This window comes from Schistocerca americana, chromosome 4 (genome assembly GCF_021461395.2).
Source record: "Schistocerca americana isolate TAMUIC-IGC-003095 chromosome 4, iqSchAmer2.1, whole genome shotgun sequence".
Lineage (NCBI taxonomy): Eukaryota > Metazoa > Arthropoda > Insecta > Orthoptera > Acrididae > Schistocerca > Schistocerca americana.
The window spans coordinates 391,394,331-391,419,226 of NC_060122.1; the positions used below are offsets into that span (position 1 = coordinate 391,394,331).

General features: G+C 42.2%; 1 protein-coding gene across 1 annotated transcript; it reads right to left on the minus strand.

Annotated features, from left to right (window-relative positions):
* Window positions 1-5,606: 5,606 nt before the first annotated feature.
* On the minus strand, window positions 5,607-21,927 carry LOC124613507. The gene is made up of 6 exons (XM_047142216.1): window positions 21,778-21,927; window positions 12,209-12,279; window positions 9,175-9,272; window positions 6,462-7,195; window positions 5,987-6,389; window positions 5,607-5,914 (listed from the first exon to the last, which is right to left on the minus strand). Exons 1-6 carry the CDS (start codon window positions 21,925-21,927, stop codon window positions 5,607-5,609), a joined length of 1,764 nt encoding a protein of 587 aa, XP_046998172.1.
* Between the last annotated feature and the right edge of the window lie 2,969 nt (window positions 21,928-24,896).

The following is a 24,896-nucleotide window of genomic DNA, read 5'->3' on the forward strand; positions in this document are numbered from 1 at the left end:
AGACGCCATTATACACTCCTCACTGTGTAAACAAGATCTTATGATAGGGCTACTAGGAGCCGAATGCCCCTTCTGCGATATTGCAGGAACACTTAGCAGGAATGTAGCCACTGTGCGTGATGACTTGCAGTGGTGGCCACGAGAATGCACGCTCAGAAGAAGAGTGGGCTCCGGACGGCCACGTGGCTGATAGAACCGGCAGGGGAGACCGTCGTGTTCGGCGTATGGCTCTGGCGCATCGTACTGCATCTGCAGCAGCAACCTGAGCAGCAGTTGGCACCACAGTGACTCAACGAACTGTCGGTTACTTCCAGTACAGCTCCGAGCCAGATGCCCCTTAGCGTGTATGCCACTAACCTGAACCCCCGCCATTTGTGACTTCAGTGGTGTCAAGGGAGAGCTCATTGGAGGACAGGGTGAAGGTCTATTGTGTTTTCTGATGAAAGCTGGTCCAGCCTCGGTACCAGTGATGGCCGTGTGTCGGTTAGTAGGAGGCCAGTTGAGGGCCTGTAGCCAACCTGTTTGCGTGCTAGACACGCTGCACTTACACTTGGAGCTATGATCTGGGTAGGATTCCGTACGACAACAGGAGCACTCTCACGGTTATCCCTCGTACCATGACTGCCAATTTGTGCGTCAATCTGGTAATTCGACCTGTTGTGCTCCCGTTCATGAACTTCATTCCAGGGGGGTTTTCCAACAGAATAACGTTCACTCACATATCACTGTTTTAACCCAACATGCTCTACAGAGTGTCGACATGTTGCCTTGGTGTCTTGGCCTGCTCCATCACCAGATCTGTCTACAATCGAGTACATGTGCGGGAACGTCGGACGTCAGCTTCAGCGTCATCCACAAGCAGCATTAACCGTCTTGGTGCTAACCGACCAAGTGCAACATTCATGGACCTCCATCCCACAAGCTGACATCCGACACGTGTACAACAGAACGGATGCACGTTTGGCCGCTTGCAGACAATATTCTGAAGGTTATACTTGTTGTTAATGTAACACCATTTCATATTTGCAATGGCTTGTCTCGAGCCTACATTAACCTACGATCTTTCAGTGCTAATCACTTACATGTATGACCTAGACAAATGTATTCCCAATATTGTATTACACTGAGTTGTTTTTTGGTATTGTGACTTCTTTCCGTCAGTGTACATCGGCTGTAACAGAATTTGAGGGTAAAATTATAGAAAGAGAAGACGAAGTAAATGTTCAAATCAAATGTGTGTGAAATCTTATAGGACTTAACTGCTAAGATCATCAGTCCCTTAGCTTACACAATACTGAACCTAAATTATCCTAAGGACAAACACACACACCCATGCCCAAGGGAGGACTCGAACCTCCGCCGGGACAGCCAAAGTAAATGAAGATGAGTTGGAAAATATGATATCGCGAGAAGAATTTGACACAGCACTGAAAGATCTAAGCTGAGACAATGTCCCTGGAACAGATGACGTTCCCTCAAGATGGCTGATATTCTGAGGAGAGCCAGTAGTGACAAAATCATTCCACCTTGTGTGCAAATTACAGTCCAAATATCATCAGACTTAAAGAAGAATGTAATACTTCCAGTTACAAAGATCATGTTCGGACAGGTATGAATATTACCAGAAATACCAGTTTAATAACGTATTATTGCAAAATACTGACACACCTTATTTACAGAAGTCGACATCGGAAAAGGTCAGTTTGGGTTCCGGAGAAACGCTGAAACAGGCGAGGCAATAGTAACCAAGCGACTACGTTTTATAGCTTTTGTAGACTTAGAGAAATCCTGTGACAACGTTGAATGGAATATACTCTTTGAAATACTGAAGGTTGCAGGAGGGAAATATAGGGTACCAAAGGTTATTTACAATTTTTATAGAACTCAGACAGCAGTTATAAGAGTTGAATAACATGAAAGTGAAGCAGTGGTTGAGAAGGGAACGAGACATATTTGTAGCCTATCCCCGATATTATTTAATTTGTTCATTGACCAAGCAGTAAAGGAAAATAAGAAAAATTTTGAGAAGGAAATGGAGTTTACGGAGAAGAGAAAAAAATTTTCTGATTTGCCGCTGACGCTGTATCTCTGCCAGACGCAGGAAAGGACTTGGAAGTGCAGCTGGACGGAATAGAAATGTATGGAAACAAGGATATGAGACGGACATTAAGAAAAACAAAGCAAGGGAAATGGAATGTAACGGAATTATATCTGGCGATGCTAAGGGAATTAGATTATGCAAAGAGACACTAAAAGTGGTAGATGCGTTTTGATGTCTGGGTAGTAAAATAAATGATGCCCGAAGTAGAGAGGATATAAATTGTGACTTTCAGTGGCAAGAAAAGAGTTAAAGAAGAGAAATAATATTGATAACGAATATAAATTTAAGTGTCAGGAATACTCATCAGAAGGCATTTGCCTGGAGTGTAGCTTTCTACGGAACTGAATCGTGGACGATAAGCAATCCAGAAAAGAAGAAAATACAAACTTTTGAAATGTGGTGCTACAGAAGAATGGTGAATATTAAATGGGTAGATTGTGTAACTAATGTTACACAGGAGAGCAAGGAAGTCTACGGCTTGACTAAAAGAAGGGATCGGTTGACAGGACACATTCTGAGACGACAACGAATCATCAGTTTAGTATTGAAGGGAAGCGCGGCGGGTAAAAGCTGCAGAAGCAAGTCAACAAGGGAGTACAGTGAACAGATTCAAATGTATGCAGGTTGCGGCTGTAATTTGGAGATGAAGAGGCTTGCACAAAATATAGTAGCATGGAGAGCTGCATCAGACCGGTCTTCTGAATGAAGGCCACAACAGTAGCAATTGATTGTGAAGGGACAAAGTAACTGGAGATTAGTTTCAGTCAAAATTAAATGAAAAGGCTAACTACTTTTTTTGTGAGAAAAGTGTACATTCCTTACTCAGAGTGCTCATAGGACATTTGCAATAGTCTTTACTTTTATTTCAGAGAGATTCCACCATGCTTTGACGCCGAAAATTGAAATCCCTGCTTCATGCATCAGTAAAAAGTTCTTAAGACTTTGGTTGAATTCGGGACCTTAGCGCTATTGTTATTGTGTTGCTAAGACGAAGTAGATTGATGTTTATTTCTCATTTTCTCTCGAAGCAGACCCGATGGACTGGTGCCAGAGTACGGCTTCTTATACAAGTTCTGTTTCACTCAGGTCCCACAGAAGAGGAGCCCTAGAAGGAGAACACGAGCTCCAGTTCCGACAAGACAAACCTCCAGAAAACCGTAGATTGAACTGCTCGGCGGGCGTAAGGCTGAGGGAAAGCCAATTCAGTTCACAGGTGCGCCAATACAGTACCAATCAAATGGTTCAAATGGCTCTGAGCACTATGAGACTTAACATTTGAGGTCATCAGTCCCTTAGAACTTAGAACTTCTTAAACCTGAATAATAAGGACATCACACACATCCATGCCCGAGGCAAGATTCGAACCTGCGACCGTAGCGGTCGCACGGTTCCACACTAAAGCGCCTAGAACCGCTCGAACACAACGGCCGGCTATTGTACCAATCAATAACACGTAATCCTAGTGTACTGTACTATTTTTGGGTTTGTTGAAGTTAGCAAAGGCATTAAATCCTTTTTTTTTTCCTTCTCTACCTTAGAGGCTATTTTCAACTCACCCTGTTGTTGATATCGAATTCTTTCTGCCATATCGCAATAAGATAGAATTGAGAGGTGATAGTGTTCCGAAGTAGGAGAATCTGAAATGCGTCAGCCAGTCGTAACCTTTTCTTTACTACGAGAAACCAAGGTTAGCATCTATATTAATTTGTTGCTGAGATACAAGTGAAAAATAGGTAAGCGTAATGAGTGTGCATAAGATTGTTACTGTAAGACAAAGAGTGAGGTCGACGACTAGACCGAAATGTAACTGCGCGATATGTAGATTTCGAATTTTCTACTTAAGTTTGTATCCTGTGGATCGGCCTAGCATTTCGAATGTGTTGAGCAACCAGTGTACATGAAGTAATGCTGATCTTATCAGCTATTAATGTCAATTTATGAAACACACTACTGACATTAGTAAAGACTTGAAGCCAATCGCGTCGACAGGACTTGTTTAGTAGACCATTGGCGCACACACTTAACCAACTGAGGAAGCAGGAATGTTATAAAACGTTTTAAAATAAAGCATGTGTTCCGTAATTGTATACTGAATAATACTGTCGTAATCTGAAAATTACTTTTCTCCGATATATATTTCAGTGAATTTTCTAAAAACTCACAGTAGTGTTACGTGAGCAGTCATTAACGCATTAGTCTTTCATTGCTCAGACAGAACTGCAGTTGTTTTTATAATATCGAATATTGGAAATGAATTTATAAAACACAGCGAAGTCGTGTTTTAGAAAATATAATTTTGATCATGATTATCGTAACCATAACCATCGTCATCGTCAGCTATGTGACCTACAATGGTGCATAAAGATTGCCTCCAATCGTTTCCATGCATTAAAATCTTCAACTACACTTTTATTTTTTATTTTTTTTTATGTATGGTTTCAGAAATCTATTCTTGTGAAGTTCGTTGCACATTTCACGCCACAGTCTACGCAGTATTCCAAATGTACGGGAAATTTTCATCACCAAAAACTGACCGGAAAGAGGAAGAGAAGTGGTGACGTGCAGTTCCTGATCGTTAGACGTTCTGCAAACGTACAAAGTTAACTAGAATTCTCTACGCTGTAGGACTAAAGCCTGTTCTCTTGCATCTGAAATTTTATGGATAAAAATCATATACGCAACAGGATACGTTCAGCTTCTCACTATCCGATCAGTTGCTTACACATCTCTCTGACCTCGGGCGTCATCACTGCACCATGATCTTTATGATACTGTAACCAGTGACAAAATTAGCAAACTGAAGTACTGTTTTGTTCGTGACTATCATATTTTTCGGTGCCAGTACTGATTCGCGAACGCAAAATACCTGTTAGCAAGCCTGCTAAGTGTATAATATATAAAAAGACAAAAGTATTACGAGTTATAATTTTCAAGTTTATTATACAACGTACAAAATCAACAACATAACAATGTACAAATATAAACATCAATATTAACAATCAGTCATACAAAGCACGCGTGCTCATTTGTCCATATCACACTATTTGGCTGCACGTGAACGCACGCAGTTTATATTAAATAACATATTCTAGTAGCTTTGGAATATTTCTGTACAAAAGTTCAGTACATTAGTACATTAAAACATAAAAGGCTATATAGCTGAATGGTACGACGACGGCCTCTCTATACTGTGCTTCCTTTTCTGATCCAGCGTCTCTCCTTTGGCAGACCACAAAAATTGTACTGAAATGTCTTCACCCTCAGATCTGTTCCCAGATTACAAGGGCATAACACGATCCGTCGGCTGTACATCATCTTCGCATTCGGCTCAGACTAGGGAGAAATGGTTCTTGGCCAATGGCAGACGACTGTCAGCGATAATGACAAGATGGTGATCATTTTTACACTAGTTGCAACTCTTCTTCCCTCGGATGGGGATCAGAGAATTAGTAATATTTTAGACTTGACAGCTGTTGTTTCCCTGGTGGATTGGTTAGATCGACTGTCACGCCCTAGGGAATTGGAAGCCCCCGGATCTGCTTTCCTGTTTTCGCTGCGTCAGCTGAGGACCCTGCTGTTTCACTTGCTGTGGCTGCTGCTGTTGCGAGCCCGTCACTGCCTTGTCCTTTCTATCCCAGTCCTCATGATGAGGCGGATGAGGCTCTGGCAGTACAATCCACTCATGGATCCATACAGGCTTCCATACTTTCTTCCACGCAGGCACCCAGATTTTCTTCCACGCTGGGACCCAGATCTTCTTCCACGCCTCCTTCCATTCGAGCTTCTTCGATGGGACCCAGATTTGCTTCTTGTCTGGCCGCCATATTTGTTTCCATTCCTCCTTCCAAACGAGTTTCTTTGATGGCACCCATATCTGTTTCTTACCTGGTTTCCATATCTTTATCCATTCGGGCTTCCAGACCAACTTCTTTGACGGCACCCAGATCTGTTTCTTCTCTGTTCTCCAAATTTGCTTCCATTCCTCTTTCCAGACCAGCTTTTTGGAAGGAAGCCAGACTTGCTTTTTCCCCGGTTTCCAGTATTTCACCCAGATTGGCTTCCATATGAGCTTCTTCTTCCAAAGTCCATGGGACGTATATTCCCAGCCATGTTCATCTGTTCCATGAGATTTCTCTCCCGGAACATACACCTTAATCAACTTAGGGATCCATACTTTCTTCCAAGCTTCTACTTTTATGTGTTTCCAGGCAGGTATTTGTATCGGCTTCCACACTGGTTTCCAAACTTTCTTCCAGTCAGGAACTTGAATATCTTTCCATCCTGGTACCTGTGTTGGTACCCAAATTGGTTTCCATACTTTCTTCCAGGCTGGAACTTTGATCTCCTTCCATGCTGGCACCTGTGTGGGGACCCAGACTGGTTTCCATACCTTCTTCCAGTCTGGGACCTTGATCTCCTTCCAGGCAGGTACTTGAATTTCCTTCCACACAGGTTTCCAGTACTTCTTCCATGCAGGTTTCCATATCTGTTTCTTACCCGTCTTCCACACTTTCTGCCAGTCTGGTTTCCAGATAAGCTTCTTCTTCCAGTAACCATGAGGTGTAGGCTTCTCATGAACATGTTCCGCACCTCCTGCCGAATACCCTCCTCCTATCGCCGCACCTCCACCGATGGCGCCCCCAGCAGATGGTCCGTGGTGATCGCCACCACCTCCTACATCTCCACCGCCATATCCTCCACCTCCTCCAAGGTCACCACCTCCGAATCCACCGCCACCGCCGTAGCCTCCATGGTCTCCTCCAAAGCCTGCTCCGCCACCACCGCCTCCACCGAACCCACCGCCTCCACCACCGAAGTCTCCATGGCCACCTCCATAACCACCTCCTCCACCACCACCTAAATCTCCGTGACCGCCTCCATAGCCACCTCCTCCACCTCCACCGCCGCCGAAGTCGCCAAGGCCGCCTCCATAGCCAGCTCCTCCGCCTCCGTAGCCGCCTCCACCGCCGAAGTCTCCATGTCCGCCTCCGAGGTCTGCTCCTGCTGCACTACCTCCGAAGCCTCCGCCGCCACCGTAGCCTGCTTGGCCTCCTCCTACGTCACCGCCCCCGTATCCTCCAACATCGCCGACGGCTGGTGCCCCATAAGACCCACTTAAGTCAGCACCTCCTCCAGAATGACCGCCGAAACCGCCGCCGCCGCCTCCACCGCCACCTCCACCTCCATAGCTGTAACCTCCACCTACGTCACCTCCACCACTGCTGCCGAAACCGCCACCTAAGTCACCACCTGTTAAAAGAAATTTAAATCAATGCTTATGGAAAATTCCGTCGGTTCTTGGAAGAAAGAAAGCATATTAAAAACTTAAATAACAGCATTAATGTTTCACTGTAATATTTAATAGCTCCTTTTGAAACGGCTTTCGACTTCTTTGCCCACCGTGAGATAACTTAATACTAAACGGATAGTCCACACAATTTCAGCGAGAGTTCACAGTTGTACAAAGAGTGTTATAGGAAGATATGGAACATGACTATATCGATACAAAATACTAACATAATCTAATACCCAAAGAGACTCTGAACAAATGAATCTTATATCTTAGTGTATTCAGATATTAACAGTCAAAGAATCCTGATTTGGTCCTTCATGACCAAACATAGTTCCATCAGTCAGCCTTACTCAAGCAGCAGCAGCCAGTTATTATTTCCCTCGCCATTAGATAATAAGCGTGTTACAACTGACAGACACCCACATTCCATACGATCCTTCCCCCTCTCGACACATCGTCCTTTTTCCGACCTGTTCATCAAATTCTCCAGTTTGTCCATATAACATCGTAGTCTGTGCCATTACTCACTTGTAAAACATTTTTGGCTTAGACATTCACATATTTTTCATACTAGAATATACTGTAACGTAAGATTTATTTTTTCAGAGTCTCTTTGGGCATTTCATTATGCTTGTGTTTTGTATCGATATAGTCATAAAGTGTCACATATCTTTGCATAACAATCTTTGTACAGCTATGAACTCTCTCTGACGTTGTGTGGACTATGTGTTTCGTATTAAGTTATCTGATGACGACCTAAGAAACCGAAAGCTGTTTCGTAACTAACTATTAAAGTAATATTATTGTGGATCATGAATACTATGTATTCGAGTTTTTAATTATATCAATTTATTGATACGAAATGCGGAGTGCTGCTGTCTGTGTTAGTCTCTAAAGTATATCTTTATCATTTCATTGTATTTGATCTGGCACTAATTCTAAGATGGTACAATTTTCTAGAGGCTACATTCGTTTTAGTGTATATACACCTAATCTCAAATGTGTTTCATGGATCGCAAGTCTTCCACTGGCGCAACCAGTCGCACCCTACCATAGATAACAGAGTGACAATTTTTGCACTGTGATCCAGAGCAGTCAATAATGTACACACTATGGACTTTGATTTACACACCCTATTTGGTGATGATGATTCTGGAGGTGATCAGCTCTGATTTGGGGCATTCGATACTATTTTACTGAGTTTTAGTTGTAATCGATTGGAAGTGGAGAGTTTACCACATAGTTTCACAAAGCACTTCATCCTTGGCCATTGAATGACGGTAGTGCAATATATTTCATTAGGCAAATATACATGTGAAATATGAGACAGACATACATGCTTTTCAATATGCTTCGAGCGAAAATTCTATTTTCGACATTAGGCTCTCGCCTTCCTCCAAAATCCTTTGGATGATCTCCTGTCTATCAGTGAGGACCAATGCTGGAATCAATGATGAACATATCATGAAAATAATGAGTAAACAGGAATGTAACTGCAGTCCAGAGACTGTTCTAGGCTTCGAAGAGTCTTTTGATGATCTTAGTGTAAATACGACTGGATATGAACGATTGTTCTAGAAGGCATCCGTTCTCCATACGACCGGAGCGTAACTACATGTAAGAATATTGATAAATATCTACAGTTATTACATTTGAGATTGGTTTTTGGGTACTTTTGACGACATATTTCTGGACATTGTTGAAGGTTTAACAATAGCTTGGATTCAGTTTGCTAAGCTAGTAATTAGAGAATGCGTCGAAGCAACCGTAGCGCACTTACCTCCACCTCCGTAGCCTCCTCCGCCTCCTCCAAAACCGCTGCCCCCGAAAGAGCCTCCACCATCGTAGTCGCCTCTCCTCTGGATAGCCACAGAGGACCTGCAAAAGGCGTAGTACTGTAGAGAAGCGCTCCAAGCTCTTTATGATTACAAATCTCTCTAACACCGGATCGTCTTTCACGTTGAGTAGTAATTAATTAAACTGCAGTACATGGATTTTGCTAACTATAAACCATTTTGATTATATAAGCAGAAAAAATTATTCCAGAAATTCACATTTTTAATTTTTCGCTATTACTCTTACTCTACACACAGACGTAATTGTAGTCCATAGCCATACAAGCAAACAAAATACACTGAGGATAAAAGAGAGATCTTTGATTAACAATCAAATTGTCCACCGGAACATTCAGTACGGAATCAAGTAAAGAGAATGTTGGTATTTAAGTATGAAGAAACGATAAACTATGTATACATAACAGCTGGAGACGGAAAAAAAACTTGAGTGAAGTATCTTTCGTTATCATGTGGAAACTGAAAACACATATGTGTTAATGCTCTACATTCTGTTAAAGTATGTATTTAAGTAACACAATAAAAAGTATCGTGTCGTATTGGAAGACACACGCACACACACACAGACACACACAGACACACACACAAACACACACGCACACACACACACACACACACACACACACACACACACATATATATATATATATATATATATATATATATATATATATATATATATAATTTTGATCAACTTAGGTATAGCTGCTGTAATTGTTGTCAACAAATTTTTTTGGGAAGCAATACAATGAACATCAGTACCTATATTCAACTAAGAAAGCAAATACTATTATATTTATTTCTGAAATAGAAAATGAAGGAGATAGGAGGTGAACTGTTACTCCATAGCCTGCGTAATGGTATATTGTAGAACTTAGAGTGCATTATGAATTATTCGATGGTTAAACAAAAAATATAAAACTAAATTGATATGGATTATTTCACGGGGGTAACTATGAACATAGGTGAAACATGTAAATAAAATTCATGTTCAGTGGCAAACTTAGCTTTAGTTTGAGACAGTCTGAGCACGAACAGTTCTAGAGGCAGAAGACATTCTTCGATAAAGTAAAGGGCTGAGTGTTTTCTACATCTTTTTTCGTTTAATACCATTCGGCGTATGCAGCTGTGATATATACAATTATTTTTTTATACACAGTCTGCGATGACTGTTATGGTATCTACTTTCGCTGTGGATTACGCAGTAGAAGATACTGGAGTGGACGTTTTTGTGTTCCTAATTAGTCAGAGATGAGACTCTACAAGTGCAAACATTGCCGCTTACAATATGGCTAGTGTATTTTAGTGCCAAACGAACGATTGTTTCGACATGTCTTGTGTGTATTACGCATGCATGTCTTAAACAAATATTGTGATGTTGTAATCTACGAGCTTTGTTAGATAAGAAGTGCAACACTTTTTTCTCAAAGAAGAAACGTTTTATTGATAATTTAAATACACGATATTGGTATCCAATCATTTGGATATAAGTCTCTATCTTTCGACCTAATGTATCTGCAGTTCAGTGGCCTTATAACACCTTAATATGAGATCCTATATGACGTCATTGTACCACCACAATGGTTTGCGTCTCGGCCAAGTTCTTGTTACGTCAATAACGTCTCAATCGTTGCTGTGTGCTTCCCGCAGGATCCACACTTTAGTGGGGTCAGAGAGATAGAAAACAGAAGGTACAAGATCAGGGCTATATGACAGATGAGGAAAAACAGTCTACTGAAATTTTGTGATCTCCTTGTGTGGCCTTGCGTTATCGGGTAGTAAGAGAAGTGCGTTCACATTTCTGTGGCCACGAAAACGCTAAGATCATATCTCCAGTTTCTTAAGAACCACACAATAGACTTTGGAGTTGATCGTTTGGCGATGACGAATGGCGTCGAACAGAACAACCCCTCCAGATTTCCAGACTTTAGTAGTCATGATTTTACCAGCTGAGGATGCTGTTTCGAATTTATTCTTCGAAGGAGTCGTTGAAAGGTGTGCACTCCATTGTTTGTAATTTTGTTTCAGGCTCAAAGTGATGAATTCATGTCCATCGCCTGTGACAATCTTTGGTAAAGAATCCTCACCATCAGCCACAAAATGGGCAAGCAGTTCGGCACAGATGTTCCATCTTTCCTCTTTAGGCTAGTCGGTTAGGCTTTGAGGAACCCTAGAGCCCTGCAGGTACAAAACTTCGAATGCACTAGCTCGTGGACAAGTGTGCCAACAGTACCAACAGAGACGTTAGGCTAAACACCGCGCTGCTTGATTGTTGTTTGGCAATCACTTTGCATGAGAGTGCCTGCACGTTGCAACATCGCAGGCGTCACAGCTGTGTGCGGCCAGCCTGCGCAAGGGAGACGAGCCAGATTTTTTAAATCCTTAGTCTCTTGACGACGGGCGAGTCTTCTAGCCACTTGTGGTACTTTTATCCAGTGTCTGGTATCCGTGGACATTCTGGAAATGCCTGTGGGTATTCTTGATGATCTTGTTTTTCCGCCAAGATAAATTGAGTAACTGCTCTTTGGTTGGAACGCACCTGTGATACAGACGCCATTTTGAAGACTAGTCATAGCCCTGCCATCTAGCGGGAGTTATGGGAAATATAAGAGGTGATGGTGGAATGTTTAAGGACGTCGTAAATAAAATCACAATTTTTAAAACCAGAATTGGCCAAGAAACTGAAACTGGCCAAAATAAAAAGATGTGTTGCATCACTTCCTGAACGCCAGTGTTGCATCGTGGAGAAAAATGTTGGTTTTCTCTCGATTATAAGGATAGATTCCACAATACTGGATATTCTGAGAGAATTTCTGTTGTGGACAGCCTTAGTTGGGGCAGTTAAGAGCGTCAGAATTGGGTAATCAAAGTCAATGTCACCAGAGTTACGGTCCGCGTTCGTCGTGCTGCAGTCTTGCGTCGTCCCCAGTCAGCAGTCAGCGGCCGTCGCGCCGTACTTACGTATTGGCTGATCCGCCGATGGCTCGCGCCCTCGTCAGTGCTACCTGCAGCAGTAGTGCCACGAGAACAACCTGTAACACCAGAAACGGACACTTTTAGTCAAGAGAATGCGACCGCGTTTCAAAGATAAATTACTTTTATCGCACTGACAATGACACAAGTTTGGAGACACGACCTGTTCTCGAAATGTCAAGTGAAATGGCAAAACGAACTACTTCTTTCTTGCACGCATGTCTTAAAACAATATATGTCATTTTAATGGATATCCATTTCTTACAAACTTTGTTAAAGGAAAGATGAGGGAGCCAAACAGTTGCCTGTTACTCGTAACAAGCAGATAAGAAAGTATAACGCGAATAGTTGCTCTCGTCAAGGAATTAAGAATGGAGAAGCAGAGGAAATATTTTAGTGATGGCGGATTACAATTATGTGGATCGTATGAGGCATATTAAAACTGTGTACGGGACTGGGAAACCATCTCAGGCTGTATTTTACCAACTGAGGTAAGGGCTCAAGCCTCACGAACTAAACTGCAAGTATTTTCGTATGTGGGCCTCTGTGGTGATAGACGGGTAAGAGGAGAGCTACTGGAAAGTGGAGAGGCATCTGGAAGAGCTAATCATGAGTACACTCCCCACGACAGCCGGATTTCTTGGATCGAGTCTCGTTCCAACACACCATATTAACTTGCACTTACTGTGTAAGTAGGAACACTCTGCGGTAATGCACTGTCCATTTGTTGTCGGGTATATCCCGTAATTATTTCTTAAGTAATATTATGAAAGAAATTTTCCCTCTGCTGTAATGCACCGTCCAGTTGATGTCGGCTGTAACCCGTTATTATTTCTTAAGTAATACTGTGAAAGAAACTCTCCCAGAAGGTCGGCTTTCCAGCAACAAAGACCCTGATGTACTTGCAAGAAGGTCATGGCCTCACTCGAATATTTGTTTACATAACTAAGGAAGGTATTACAGCCTCTGTGAATGCTGATCCGAGAACTCGCTTGACCAAACCACCGAGGAAAATCCTGTTGCCCTGAACATCAAGAACAGGGGAAGACAGGCAATTACTAGCTTGTCGAACCTTATACGAATTCCGCTGTGTGGAGTAAGAGGAAATGTTTTGCTTTAAACACCAAAAATATCTGTAAAACCAACGTGGCAAATGTATCCAAGAGAATGTCAGGTAAGTCTGTAAAAGAAAATCAGGTGCATGGTAAAGGCTTCGAAATTGTAATGCTACGTGGCTCAACGGGAATTTTACAGTGAGGTTCTTTTTAAAGCGAAGAACAACATATGCAGAATAAAGACCTTCAAAGAACATGATTGGGAGACACTACGAAAAGCATAGAAAACAGACAGTATTACCTTTCTTCCCAGTCCGCACGAGCTTTAAACAGACAAATTGAAGAGAACAGACATCGAAGCAGACATTGTCTTACAATACGATAGCTCCCCGAACACCAAGTACAAAGAATATTATTCAGTAATTGTAAATAATAGATGCGAGTAGTCAAACTGATTCCACGCTAACTTTAAGACAGATCACTTCGAAATCCCCAAGAATTTTCACGAAATGTAGCTTCAGTGATCCTTAAGGTCTACGGGTTTGCTAGCGAATTTATATCTCCTGTAATTTTATTTGGCTACAAGCTTGTGATCGAAAAGCAAATAGTATTTGTTCCTTAGTTGACACATCGTCAGTATTTGCATCGAGTTGCAAGACAACATTCAAGAATTTACATCCGGGCATTTTAAAACATGATTCATCTTATGACTGATGCGGTTTGGGAAGACAATAGGAAATATTTAACACGGCGGGAGCTTTTACTTTGCGTTTCCATAGAAACGAATGTAGGCAGGCACATATTTTATGTGCTGCAGTGTTATGAGAACAGGAGAAAACGTTTTACCACATTAGTTCTGCATTGTTTTTGCTGCTGTGAGAGGAAGGTCGGTGAAGCCAAGAATTTCTGTGCTCTCTACTACGGCGAGTCCTAATTGACCTCCAGCGCAGGTAAGTACACTTCATTACATCCCAGTAACGCTACGAGGCAGATTTCTCTCATTTGCAAGTTGTACTTTCAATTCCCCTTCTTCCGTCCGTACATCTGCTAAGAAAGTTTAAAGGAAACGAATCCGTATTTCCACAAATCCGTAACGGCACTTATCTCCATACGTGAAAATAAATCTTGACCCCGGTGCACGCAAGTCGCGGTACGACTGCAGCAGAACAGTTGTAACATCATTCTCGAGTCCACTACTCTTCTGTGTTACTTCTAGTTAGCAAAAGTAGAGGCGTAGCATACAAACAGCAGGACAATAACACTAATGCTGATTCATTTATTTATCCGAGTTCAAAGAGCGTTAAAATACAATGCAATAAAAACTACAATCTAATACTGATTACAGAGAATTTTACACTTCATGAGTCCAGTGTTCAGCAACCAGAATGGTACGGCTATTCGTTGCAGACAAGTCTTCCATGTCACCGGGTTCGCTCAAGCTACTGCAGACTAATAAGTCCTGTCATGCCCTACTTTACAACATTCATCATCACTGATGCCCTACTTCCTCAACTGGAAGAGAGTCCATGTTTACAGCTATAATTAGAAGTATTAAAGGCCCAGTACCAATTAGAGGGACTTCAGAGGAAAAATTTCCGAGGCTAAACAGCCTTGGAAAAAATAAGCTATTTTTCTGTCCCCAGGAGAGGAAAACCAACAAAACTATAAATAACGCGTCACTATATGACGAATATCGAGGTTCGTCCCAAATGGAAAATTTAAAACATTTATTTTCTACAATGTCCATTCTGTTGAAGAAAGAAAGCGAAACACCTTGTGGTAACAAATCTACAATCGTATAATTTTCTTTTCTTCGTATTCTACCGAGTCTCATGGTTGCAGCGGTCAGTACCAATAGATGTATGCTCTATTTAGGATGGTTTACGAGATAAAAGCTTGTCAGTGTCTGTTATCATTATCAAATGTCCTTAACTTGCTATTTATTTCTCTATGTTAGTTGACTTTATTCCTCCTTCGATGCCTTCTATAAAAGTGAGTGGCAATGGTTGTACTGTTATCAAGGAGGAAGTTTATTGATCGGATAGGAAGTGCTGCTGACCAAGAATATTTCAGGTGATATTACAGATCAGCGTTGTGGATTATAAAGTGGATCTTCTTCGTTCCACACAAACACTAATGTTTCATAAATAATAATCAGTTACTCGACTGGAAGATGACAACCCCCTCTCAGGAAGAAGCTTGAGTTAGATGCTATAATTGATACCTCGCTGCCAATGGCCTACTTATCTGGATTTTGGTTACTACTCTTAATGTAAGATAGTACTTTACACGGTATATTTAAACTAAAATTACTCCGTCCACCTATAATTTCTTTCACTAAAGTACAAAAACGCAGATGCGCTAAGCACTGGTAACAAGATTGAGTCAAATGACAGCTAACCTCGTTCTGAAATATTATTTTTATACTACTGTGACGCCAGTTATTATCGGTTTGTACCATTGCTTGTCACTGATGTCGAATTAGTGTCAATAAAAGGGTCGTCAATAGCGATTCGCTGTGCACGTATAGCAGTTGAGGCGTGTATTTCTTCTGCATTCTGATCAAAATGACCTCATTTCTCCTGAGTATATGTTTGAAGTGCTTGCTTTGCAAATAGCCTACTGCATTAATAACTGGTCTACTAACATGGGAAGATAGATTAAGTCCCGAATTATTGAAGCTACGCCTTGTTATATGAATGTTTATGACCCAATAATAAACTTATTACTCAGTCTGTTCTTAAATAATAAGAAAAGAAGCAATCAAATTAGAAATCACAATAAACTGTGCAACTTAAAATTGGCAGATACGTCGTACAGTTCAGAATCGATATGCCAACCAGGCAAAGCCGCCATGAGCACTGAATTAATCATCCACCAACGCGCCAGATTGAAGATATGAGTATACATTTCGTAAAACACCGTGTACTGATGCGTGAAGAATTCTGCAACTGCCTGCTGCACATCCCCGTCCGACAGGAATCACCGGCCCTTCAAGGACGTTTTTAAGGGACCGAAGGCGTGATAATCGCCTGGGAAGAGCTCAGGACTATAGCACGGATACTCGAGTGTCTCCCGCTTCAGTTGACGTAACTTCTACGTTACGATATTTGCGTTATTGGGACGTGCGTTATCATGAAGCAGCAGTAGCACCCCTTTGGCACACCATTCTACAACGAAGATACGTGACAGTCATGCTACCCCATACACATTCTTTGTTCTCCGACGGATGTCTACCGGTGTTTGTCCTTCGGCAGCCAAGAAAAGAACGACAGTACTTTGGTCTTATTTGGGCGCATTTAGTAATAACGTTGCCGTAGTTCACGTTTCCACATTTACCGCACGCACATGAATGCCGGACTAATTCCTTGCCTTCATGCCAGTTTTTATACTGTGGGATGACAAAAGTCATGGGATGATCCGCATATATAAAGATGGCGAAAGTATCGCGTACACAAGATATAAAAGGGCAGTGCATTGGTGGCGCTGTCGTTTGTACTCAGGCGATTCACGTGAAAAGGTTTCCGGCACAATTGTGGGCACAAGATGGGAATTAACAAATTTTGAACGCGGAGGGCTTCTTCGAACTAGATGTATGGGACATTCCTTTTCGGAAGTCGTTATGAATTCAGTAATCCTAGATCCACAATGTCAAGAGTGTGCCGAGAATACAAAATTTCAGGCATCAGTTCTCACCACGGACAACGCAGTGGCCAACGGCCTTCAGTTAACGACCGAGAGTAGTGGCGTTTGTGTAGAGTTGTCAGTGCTCACAGACAAGCAACACTGCGCGAGATAACGGCAAAAATCAATGTGGGACGTACGGCGAACGTATCCGTTAGGACAGCGCTGCGAAATTTGGTGTTAATGGGCTATGACAGCAGACGACCGAAGCGAGTGGTTTTGTAGAGAACACGACGTCGTTTGCAGTGCCTCCACTGCCTCTCTTGGGCTCGTGACCACGTCGGTCCGACCCTAGACGACTGGAAAACTATCGTCTGGTTGGATGAGTCCCGATTTCAGTAAGAGCTGATCGTAGGGTTCGCCTGTGGCGCTGACCAGAAGAAGCCTCGGACCCAAGTTGTCAACAAAGCGCTGCACAAGCTGGTAGAGGCACCTGAATGGTGTGGGTTGTGTTTACGGCAAATGGATTTGGTTCTCTGCTCCAATTGAACTGATCATCGACGGGAAATGGTTATGTTTGGCTACCTGGAGACCAGTTGCACCAATTCATGGACTTATGTTCCCAAACAACGACGGAATTTTTATGGACGACAAAGCGCCATGTCCCTGGACCACAATTTTTCACGATTGGTTTGAAAAACATTCTGTACAATTCGAACGAATGATATGGCCACTCACTTTGCCCGACACGTATCGTGTTGAAAATTTATGGGACATAAGCACATCCGCTGCAGCAACGCCCTTTTTGATCGGCCGTTGTACGACTGAACATCAAAGAGTAAGAAAACCTTTCAGAATATTCTATCAAAGTTATAAAGTGTGGATGTGCTTGGGTCGCAGCCAGACACTGTCCACTGGGATTTTCCGTGAATGTATTGATAATACTTTAATCTGAAAATGGTCAATCACTGAGAATGTGTCGTCAAAGAAATTGAATAACAATTTAGTGCAAGGACCACACCTGCATGTACTATTACTAAAGCTGAAAGCGTCACTTCTCTGCCCTGTGCAAATTATTTCCTTGTTACGTAAATACAAACATTGAAAAAAAAAAAAAAGCCACAGCAACTGACATTCTAGTCCAACATTTGAAATTGTCTTCCACAACCTGAAAATAAGTCATGCAGTAGAATGGGATATTTTATCGTTGACCTATACCATTTTTCAGTTTCTTTGGTGAGACTTTTTAGTGACAGGCAATTTTCAGATTAAAATATTGTGGTTACGTTCACGGGTAATCGTCCAGTTGCAGTCTACTTTGCTTTAAGCTGAACACAACCATGCTTCGTAACTTTAATAGCATTACCGGTATGATTTCTTTGCTGAGTGATGCTCAATCATATAAGCTATGCCTGACAGTTTCAATTTTCGCCATTCGTTGTGTATTCTGCTATAATTGCTTCTTTTCTACCATTTAAGTTCAGACTGCATCATAAAATTGAATATTGAGTTATAAACATTCATATTTAATAAATCAAGGTTAATCTAGCTACTAATGTTAGTACACCAGTTATTAGCATAATAGACCACTTACAAGTTGCAAATGTTACAAAACGACACAACCTCTCTCTCCCCTGTGGCTGTCCTACAGCTGTCACCGCACCGCACGTATCTGCCATGAGCGGTTTCTGTCTTCCCGTGCTTCCTTTTCTTCTATTTGTCTTTTTCTAATGACCTCTTTTATCCCATCTAACAAGGCAACCTTCGGTCTTCCTCTTCTCCTTCTTGCCTGAGAGTGATACATCAAAATCTTGTTTGGCCTTCCGTCGTCTGTCACTATCAGTTTACTTGTATGTCCGTAGCAGGCGAGCTATCGTTCTTTTATTCTGTCTGCGATTCTTTCTTGAGTCTGGTTGATTTCCCTACTCATTGTATTTCTTAGGTGGTCTCAGCGAGGTATTCTAAACGATCTTCTGGTATATTCCATTACAAAAGAACTATCATTTTGTCTTCATTTTTTCTAGTAAGCTCCTATTCACAAGTTGTTATCGGCCACATAATACTTCTACAGAGCCTTACTTTAGGTCACTATAACAGAGGGTTTAGCTTCTGGAATGCTCTTTCCCATGAGCTACTCGTTGCCTTATTTCCCAATCAGGACGGTAAGGAAATATTTAAACTTATTACGCGCCTCGATGGACTTCCCTCTACAGTTATGTTTCATGCATTTTCTCCACTGCACAGATACTCAGTTATTGAAAATTTTCCTTCATCTCCACTTATCACATTTTTCTAACTAATTTCTTACCGTGAATCACGTATTATACTCTTCATTGACCATCACTGCCTGATTATCTGCAAAGAACAAGGTGTACATACACTGATCTTCTGTCAACCGAATGTCATTTCCTGCAAGTTTCCAACTTCTCAACACCAAAGCTTTGTGCATGTATATTTTAAACAACGTGGTAGACAAACAGCATTCCTGCTTTAATCTTTTTGTAATTTTGAAAGGATGTGATTAAATTTTTCCCCCCACTTTGAATACACATTCTGCAAACATGAACAGGTTGCATAAGGTACGGATTTCCAAGCCTACTGCCCCTCTGGACTTCAGACCGTTTCCTCAGCAGCACTGTGCCACGCAGCTTCTCAAGATTGTGAATTCTACATCGTTACTACGCCGATCAACCAGCAAGTAACACAATACATTTCTTTTTTCTCGTCCATTTTCGATTGAAAAATGCCGAATATGTTAAAGGGAACATCGTGGAATACTCCAGATTCAGCCCCCATAAGTTCAGGAAGTTCCGATAGATGGTGACGCTATAAGGTAGCCTTCGAAATGAAGTCTGTAACGGATGTGCGTTACAAGGAGAGAGCTATCACTGAGTTCCTTTTGGCGTAACCGCAGAACATCGAAGATATTCATAAACGTCTGCGGAATGTCTACGGAGACATGGCAGTGAACGAAAGCACACTGAGTAGTTGGACGAGGCGTCTATCCTCATCGCAACAAGATCGTGCAAACCTGTCCTATCACCCGCATGCCGGTCGGGCTGACACAGCTGTCACATCTGTAATGTTGGAACGGTCGGAAACCCTTATTCGAGGCGATCGACGAATCACAATCAAACACCTCGCTGCTCAATTGGAGGTCTCCGTTGCTAGTGCTGACACACTAGTTCACAAGTTGGGGTACTCAAAGGTGTGTGCTCGCTGTGTTCGTCGCCGCCTAACAAAAGACCATAAAGAACAATAATGGACCATCTGTGCAAAATTGCAGGTAGGTTAGGTAGGTTTCGAGGCTGCTCATGACAGTTCTTTTGCCGAACGTCGTCAGAGGTATTGAAACATGGGTTCATGCCTTCTAACCGGAAACAAAGCGGCAATCCATGGACTGGCGCCACACCATCTCTCCTCTGGAGGAAAAAATCGAAGTCGCACCCTCAGCCCGTAAAGCCGTGGCGACGGTCTTCTAGGATTCTGAAGGAGTTACTTTCTTTGATGTTCTGCCTCATTGTGCAACGATCGAGTCTGAAGTGTATTTTGTTCTCCTCATGTTACTGAAGAAGCGATTTCAGCGTGTTCGCGGGCTCAAAAATGCAAACGCACTTCTCCTTCTCCAGCACAACAAAAGGCCTCATACAAGTCTGTGCATTTGAGAACAGGTCACAAAACTTCATTGGACGGTTCTTCCTCATCCTCCCTACAGCCCTGATCTCGCACCTTCCAACTTCCGTCTGTTTGTCCCAGTAAAGGATTCAGTCTGCGCGGAGCAGTTCGTGGATGATGGAGAGGTTATTGGTGTAGCAAGACGTTTGTATTGTAACTAGGCTTTAGTTTTTTATGTTGGTAACGCCACGTAGCCCTCTGTATGAAAATCACTGACTGTGCTGTGTGCAGTCTGTGACGGGTTTGCATTGTTGGAATATTTGCTATTGTAGTGTTGGGCAGTTGTGTGTGAACAGCGCGTAGCGTTGCGCAGTTGGAGGTGAGCCGCCAGCAGTGATGGATGTGGGGAGAGAGATGGCAGAATTTTGAGAGCGGACGATCTGGACGTGTGTCCTCCAGAAAATATATATATATATATATATATATATATATATATATATATATATATATATATAATGACTTTTGAGCATTATTTAGGTAAATACATTGTTTGTTCTCTCTCAAAATCTTTTCTTTTTTTGCTGACTGTGCCTATCAGTAGTTAGTGCCTTCCGTAGTTACAATCTTTTATTTAACTGGCAGTATTGGCGCTCACTGTATTGCAGTAGTTCGAGTAATTTGTGAGGTAAGTGATTCATGAAAGGTATAGGTTATTATTACAAAGCGCCATTCTTTTGTAGGCATTATTGAAATTCAGATTGCGTTGCGCTAAAAATATTGAGCGTCAGTTTACTGACGATCAGAGTAAGTAAAGAGAGAAATGTCTGATGACGTTCAGTTTTGCTCAGCTGTTTGAAAATCAAATAACGTAAGAGGTTTACCAGCACAGTAATTTATAATTTTCAAAAGGGGACGTTACAGTTCCAGTGGAGCGGCACCATACGGGCTACAGGCCCTCCCAGTAAGGTGGTGTAAGGCCATCACACTGAACGGAGATTATGTTGAATAATAGGGTTTTGTAGCCGAAACAGTGGGAAAAATTTTTTTATCCATTTGTCGCACTAAATATTATGTGTCATCAGAAATGCGAAGTGAGTTGTAGCAGAAAGATCCGCAGCGGATTCGCCACCGCAGTGGGAGGCCCTCCCCCCCGCGGCCCTCCTGTGTCGGGCTGCTAGAGTTACGGCCGCTCCCGCAGCGCCCACGACACCCACCGCACTTGGCGCCTCTGCTTTCTCCGCCTCCCAGGCCGTATAGGCGTACGCGGCGGCTGGAGAAAGTGGCTCGCACCCCGACTGGAGAAAGTCCGCTGGACCGGTCTGCGCCCAGGGTGGGCGCCGCGGCGGCTGCCGACGCGAAGCTCACGGTCAAGGGCGGGGGCTGGCGGCAAAGCGGGCTGCTTTTTCCCCGCATCTGCCCCTCTCATCTTTCCGCCAACGTAGCGGGAAAGTGCCGCTACCGCACACGGTTTCGCTCGTATCTAGATGATACGGGGGAGATTCGTCTCCTGTTCTGTAGAAAGCATGCGTCGCTTCGTTTCTGGCGCTAAAGGTAGAAATATTTTGTCACCAAGGAACTGGAAGTTTTGCTCGGAAAAGTACAGTTGATTTCTATGTATCATCCACACACTATTATTATATGCAGCCAAGTTATAGTTCCGTTTTAGACGAACAGTAAGGCTGAATTTTCACTTGCACTTGAGAATGAGAAAAGACTCTAAACTAAGGAGTACTGGTTGATAAACACTCATTTAAACAAACGACCTGGTGGAACAACGTCGTTCTTTAAACAGTATTGTTAATGGTTAAGTTTTTTTTAAGCCATCAGTCTTTTGCTTGCTTTTATGCGGTTCTCCATATTTTCCTATATTACACTGATCTTTTCATCTCTATTTAACTAATGCATCTGTCCTTTACTTCATTCTGCCGACGGTCTTTTGAGTGCTTTTATGCTTAAATAAATCATCTTCAGTTGTGACTGGTAGTGGATCTTCTTCTATACCGCGTTAAGGTGATTTCTACTTGTTTTTGCAATTTTCAAGTAGACAGTACTTATAATATGCTGTAATATGCTAATACACCGTGCACTATCGAACAAGTGATTGATTATTGCCTCACAACAACGCAATTTATTATTATTATTATTATTTTTTTAGCACAGGGTCAATATTCGGCAACGGCCTACAGTTTCACATACACAAAAGAAAAGGCTACAGGAAGAAGAGAGTGAAGTAAAAGATAAGGAATGACGGGATAGGTGACGAAGTTCCAATAGTGAAATGCCCCAGAACTCCAAAGCTTGCGCTATCGTCAATGGCAAGGGTATCCCATGCCATGCAATCTATGTAAGATGACGAATAAAATCCAGTGAAATCGTTTCAGACGCGAATTGCCTTAATATCAGAGTCTTACATTTTGCGCAGTGCACTAAACGCAAAATAAATCTCTGTTTCGTACAAAAGGGAACTGCAGTTTCACAAAGACATAGCAGAATTACAAAAAAGTTTTCTGATTAATTTTTCAGATACAAGAAAATAGCATTTTTTGATACATACATAAATATATTTATGCATTTCTGTTACCGATTTATACATAAAAGACATCAAAGCAATTCCTGAAAACATATTATTATTAGGACAAGAATCGTATTTCTCATGGATCATATGTTACAAGTCCCACTATTTTGTTGAATAAGAACTTCAGTATTTTGTCCTAGAATAAAACCCTGAACACAAATACAAACTTTTCATTTTTTGTTCTCAAATATAGACTACCATTAGCATGGTATCGAATACTATATTCTATTTAATAAAAGTTCTTTCGGTCATTTTGGCACTTCTGTTTATTTCATCTGCTGTCCGTAAGAACAGCCGTCTACTGACCTAAAAACGAACATGTCACTTCGCCCTACTACTTCACTGTTAATTTGTGGTACTGCTATTTTCTCTCTGACACATTGCTTAGATGTCGTTTCAGGTTTGTTGTTAACTGACTGTCGTGTCTATTTTTGAACTTGTTCTCCGCATTGTTTGCTTACGTTTATTTGCACTAGAGGCGAACAGAAACATGGCATCAGAGAAACGATGGTGTCTCAGGTACGTTCCATTATCACACATTCCTCGTTTCCTTTCTTCTCAAGAACTTTTGAGAGTAGATTAGGTGATACTATATCTCCTTGCCGGGCTCATATTTTTACCATAACTCAATTCGGTAAGAAAGGAAGACGGAATGTCTAACTTGGTCCAAGGGGTACGAAATCATACGTAGTTTCAGCCTCCAGATGACAGACAGTTGTAACAAGCGGCATATGTAAATGTCGTGTGGCCAGGACCTCCCGTCGGGTAGACCGCTCGCCGGGTGCAACTCTTTCGATTTGACGCTACTTCGGCGACTTGCGCGTCGATGGGGATAAAATGATGATGATCAGGACAACACAACATCCAGTTCCTGAGCGGAGAAAATCTCCGACCCAGCCGGGAATCGAACCCGGGCCGTTAGGACTGACCACTCAGCTACCGTGGGTGGACGTAACAAGTGGTATCATTCCATGATTCGTTTTGCAGGGAGCTGACACTAAACACTTGTTCGCCTGCTACATAGGCTGAAGACATCACAGCTGTAAGAAGGATTGTCTATACGTTAGGCGTAAGAGTAGCATTCATACAATGTCGTATGGCTTCGAAAAGTCTTTCAATTCAACGCCACTTCAGAAATTTGTGTTCTCCTGAGACAGCGGTTTGCGGTGTTCCCATGCGGTCAGCCATCCAAGTTCTAACCGGGCCCGATGTTGCTTAACTTTGGTGCCAAGGTCGATGGCTGTGTTCCTATGATACATCAGTATTCGCCGGCCGCGGTGGTCTTGCGGTTCTGGAGCTGCAGTCCGGAACCGCGGGACTGCTACGGTCGCAGGTTCGAATCCTGCCTCGGGCATGGGTGTGTGTGATGTCCTTAGGTTAGTTAGGTTTAAGTAGTTCTAAGTTCTAGGGGACTTATGACCTAAGATGTTGAGTCCCATAGTGCTCAGAGCCATTTGGAACCATCAGTATTCAGTATAAACAAAGTTTAGACGCCTCTGTTCCTTTAATCTATTCTATCATGGCAGAGCGTTTTGTCTTTGGTTGTTATTCTTCTTTATTTGTTGATATTAGATTTCTATTCTTGCAAAGTGTACTCGGAAATTGAAATTTATGCAACAAACAAGTGTGACGTTATAACATCTTTAGAGTGTATAAATGCCCTTATTCATGGCTCAACACTGGACAGAAATTCCAGATGAAAGAATGTTCAGGGAGTGTGATATCGACATATTCCTATTATGTAACATTCAAGGATAAACTTAAGGTATAAATACAGAATTTAATTCAATTTTTGCCTCTCTGCAGA